Raw genomic sequence first — 4,042 nt, forward strand, 5'->3', positions numbered from 1 at the left:
ATAACAAAAGAACCTTGCTCCCTCTTTGTTGTTTTTTCTAATTTCTTGTATTTGGAATTGGACGTGCTTTTATCATATTGGCATAGTCGTTTGATAATCGTTGGTTACCATGCTCAATATGATTTCTCCGAAACAGATATATCTTAGAGACTGTCTGACTTAGCTTTAAAGCGTAAAGGTTTATGGAATCGTTAATCCAAGAGAAGAAGAAATGTATAGTATAGGAAGGGAATGAGAAGAAAAGCTTGATTTTCCTTAGATTGAACTTGTTAAATTACATCTAGCTTAGCTAGTTGGAAAGATGGGTTTGGCACATCATTGACAAGCATGTCCGTCATCTCCATCTCTTCTGCTTCATAAGTTGAGTGAACTCCATATAACACATAGAATACAGTTATCAAACATGCCCATATAGCAAACCTTTGGAATGCGAGCATCTTTAGGGTGGTCATGAGGAAGACATTAAGGAAAATGGAAATGGCAGCCGGCCAAGGCATGAATGGCACCGACCACTCACTAGGCTGACGAAGGCAAGGGACCATGTACTGGAAGAAAGCTGTGATGGTGATCATGATTCCACCAAACAGAGGCAAACCCCACCTTTGCTGTTTCAGTTTCCATGATATTGAGAAGGCAATTGCACTTGCTGTGAGGAGGAAGAGGAAGGACAGTGTACGGAAAGGTGGGTTTTTGCTTCTTATCACATATTTTCGATAGATGAGAGCATTGGCCACCAGGTAGAACACCAACAGTGTGCCGATGTTGATCATTTCAAGCACTATTTTCAGGTCTGTGAAGAGTGCTATTGATGCTGTGCAAAGCCCTACATCATGGAGACAAAATTCTCTTTACTTCTTTCTTTTCTTTTATTCTTACAATTACTCAATTACTATGGTCTATGCACAGTGCCTATTTCCATCTGATTTTTTCTTTCTTCAATTTGATGTGGTAGGCTAAGAGAACACAGTAATATCCACAATCAACATTGTTTCTTTGACTGAGAAATAAATTACTTTATTATTGCAAGTGTCTTCATTAATTTGAGGAAAGGAGAAAATGAAGTATTTATATCAGACTTGATGGTGGAGTGATATTAAAAAAGTTTGGTCACTATATATAATAGAATATGCATCACCTTTTTAGGGAATTGAAAGAGGGAGCTTAATTACAAGAGAAAAAATTTAGGCTGAAAATTAATTGTACCAGACGGATGATCAATCCCTACATGAAATAAGAAAAAGAAAAAAGGAATAGTTGTTCTCCCATATATATGGTCATGAATTCATGATGATATACATGAGATGTTTAATAACAAAACCACAATATGATTTTAAAACGCAAAACAATTTTTTTTATATTCGTAAACATGATTTAAGAGATACTAAATCAAGATTTTGTGGTGATTAAAATGTAAAGACATATAGATCAAAATGTTTAATCATATTAGGTAGCTTATAACTTCTTTGGGGTATAACTACTAACCCTGTCAAATCCCATACCAACCCCTCTCCTTAAAAGCTTGTAAGGAGGAGATAAGGGGAAAGAGAAAGGTGACGGGAAGTGGAAAAGGGGAATTAAGAAGGGGATGGCTATAAAGGAGAACTAGAAACTAGTACTTCCCATTTACTTTGTCATTCCTGTGTCATGTACTCATTGTGAAGTGTGAAGAAGTTACAACATACAAGGTTCATGAAGAAGTTAAAAAAATTAGGAAAAAAAACACATACCCAAAAAGAGTGTGGCATTCAATGGGGTTCCTGTTGAAGGATGCACCTTAGATAACCAGGATGGTACTAGCCTCGCCCTTCCTATAACACAGAGGTACCTGGCTTGGCCTAACATGGCAACCAAGAGAGAAGCTACTATCCCCAAGCTTGCTCCTGCCCCAACAACATTCCCCGCCCACTTCCAACCAATTTTTTGGAAAGCGATTGAATATGATGCCTTATCATCTATCTACACATCAGGTGAAAGAAATGCCTTATGTGATTATATATAAGGATTGTTCCACTAAGAAAACTTGACATCTATTTTCAGGACTTGAGTTTGTTTTTGATCAAGTTTAGATGATTGACCTGATTGTAAGGAACCATCACGCACAAAGCCAAGGCCATGAGGCAGTAAAGTGCTGAGACAATGAGAACAGAACCGACGATCCCCACTGGAAGGCTTACAGGAGGGTTTTGGATCTCTTCAGCCAAGGTTGAAACTGAGTCATAGCCTATGTAGCTAAAGTAAACTATAGCTGCTCCATCAAGAATACCTCTGACACCATTAGGAGCTAGCCCTCCTGGCTTCACCAAGTTATCCACACTCCCATTGCAGAAACCGACGATTATGATAAATCCAAAGAAAACAACATGAAAGATTGTCATAATAAGGTTCAGGATTGAGCTTTCCTTTGTACTGCAATCCCAAAAAGGAACATCCATCACTTTCAAAATCCACTGAAACAAACAATAACTGTTTTTCTTTCTTTGTCTTCAACAACAATGAATTAAAAAATAATAAAAGCATAGTGAAGAGTAATTGTTAGCTTGATCATAATAAAAACAAAACTATAACAACAATAATAAATTAGAAAACCTGTCATGAACATAGATCCAATGACACTAAATCACTTCCTGTCTAACAACCAAACCCAATTACCCAAGCCGCTAATAAATAGATAACTAAAATAAATGCCCCACTTCACTCGCTCTCTTGTTAAAGTAATATCTTGCTACAAAAACCTGCCTGCCATAAGATTGATAGAAATACTAGCAAAAAATATTTAAGAATTTTGAAGGATACAACACAAAGGTAGAAAGAGATCAAACCTATGGCATAGGCAGAGAGTGAGAAGAAGAACAAGAGCAACAGCTGTGAAATCCAACTTGTTCCAACCTTCTAGCAATCCAGGAACTCCCACTCTCCAGGAGTCGGGATCACTTACTCCAAGGGCTGCGGCTAAGTACTCCGTAAAACTTCTTGCGACCGCGGCGTTTGACAATACGTACTCCAATAGTATGTTTGCTCCAGCAAAATAGCCCACAAATTCTCCTACACCATTCCAAAAAAGAATGGAAATGGAGAAGTTATATTGTATTGCTATATTATAATTACAAGTGATAAATCATTTCTACCAAGAAATGGAGAAAAGAAGAGTTATAATGTAATGATATGTACCAAAAGTCACTCTCAGGTAACTGAAGGCACCGCCAGCAACAGGAATCTGGACTGAAAATTCAGTGTAACACAAAGAAGAGAGAAGTGCTGATATACCAGCAATGATATAGGATATGAAGACTGAAGGGCCAGAGTTATTGCGGGCTACATGGCCAGTGGTGACAAAAACACCAGCACCAAGCATTCCACCTACACCAAGAGCTACTAATTCATACCACCTAAGTTTCCTCTTCATATCAGCACCAGACCTCAGCCTCACATGGTTAAGCTCTTGGTCTGGGGTCCATGTTGCTAGCATTCTCTTTCTAAGCCTACGAGGGGTTTGGGAAAGAGATTGCAGATAGTTGAAGAAGAAAACTTTGTTGTGTGTGGGTTGAATGGTTGCCATGTTTGTGAAGGAAATGAGTGTTTTGTGGCTTTCTATGAGAAGCCTGAGGTGAGGGTTTAAATATGCATTTAGGAGAGAGAAAGACATACATTGCTATTTGCTAGATTCTTTTTCTAAAGGTTGATGGAGAACCAAATTGATGTCCCTTGGATTTATTGAAAATACCTAGTTGTCCTTGGGTGTATGCAAACTGACAATTATACCCTTTAATCGCTCTCCTATGCAGACAGCTTTTTATAGACCCAAGACTCTAAAGGGGTTCTTCTGTTATAGAAGCATGCAAAGAAAAAGATAGAAAAAGGCCTAGCCATTTTGAAAACAAGTCTGTAAGAGGAAAAACCATATGTTGAGGAGAGACTTTGACCTAATCTTTTGGAATTTCCTCATAAACATTGAAAAGATGTGACAAGCATCCCCATAAACCTTTGTTAAAGCAACTAAAGATTGGCTTCACCATAAGTCTCAAGAATAATTGGACTTGATTCC

At 38.0% G+C, this 4,042-nt stretch overlaps 1 protein-coding gene across 1 annotated transcript; it reads right to left on the minus strand.

The window, feature by feature from the left end:
* Positions 1-232: 232 nt before the first annotated feature.
* Positions 233-3,603, minus strand: LOC18606152 (cationic amino acid transporter 6, chloroplastic-like). The gene is made up of 5 exons (XM_007039609.3): positions 3,169-3,603; positions 2,820-3,042; positions 2,076-2,406; positions 1,728-1,956; positions 233-823 (listed from the first exon to the last, which is right to left on the minus strand). The coding sequence occupies exons 1-5, from the start codon at positions 3,554-3,556 to the stop codon at positions 270-272; spliced, it is 1,725 nt and encodes a 574-aa protein (XP_007039671.3). The 5' UTR covers positions 3,557-3,603; the 3' UTR covers positions 233-269.
* Between the last annotated feature and the right edge of the window lie 439 nt (positions 3,604-4,042).

This window comes from Theobroma cacao, chromosome 3 (assembly GCF_053813885.1).
Source record: "Theobroma cacao isolate CCN51 chromosome 3, ASM5381388v1, whole genome shotgun sequence".
NCBI lineage: Eukaryota > Viridiplantae > Streptophyta > Magnoliopsida > Malvales > Malvaceae > Theobroma > Theobroma cacao.

Coding starts and splice junctions, on each gene's coding strand:
- LOC18606152 (XM_007039609.3), bottom strand. CDS start 3,556: ATGGCAACCATTCAACCCACACACAACAAAGTTTTCTTCTTCAACTAT. Junction 1,957..2,075: donor TGATGGTTCCTTACAATCAG/GTCAATCATCTA, acceptor CCTGATGTGTAG/ATAGATGATAAGGCATCATA. Junction 824..1,727: donor GAATGCCACACTCTTTTTGG/GTATGTGTTTTT, acceptor TCCATGATGTAG/GGCTTTGCACAGCATCAATA.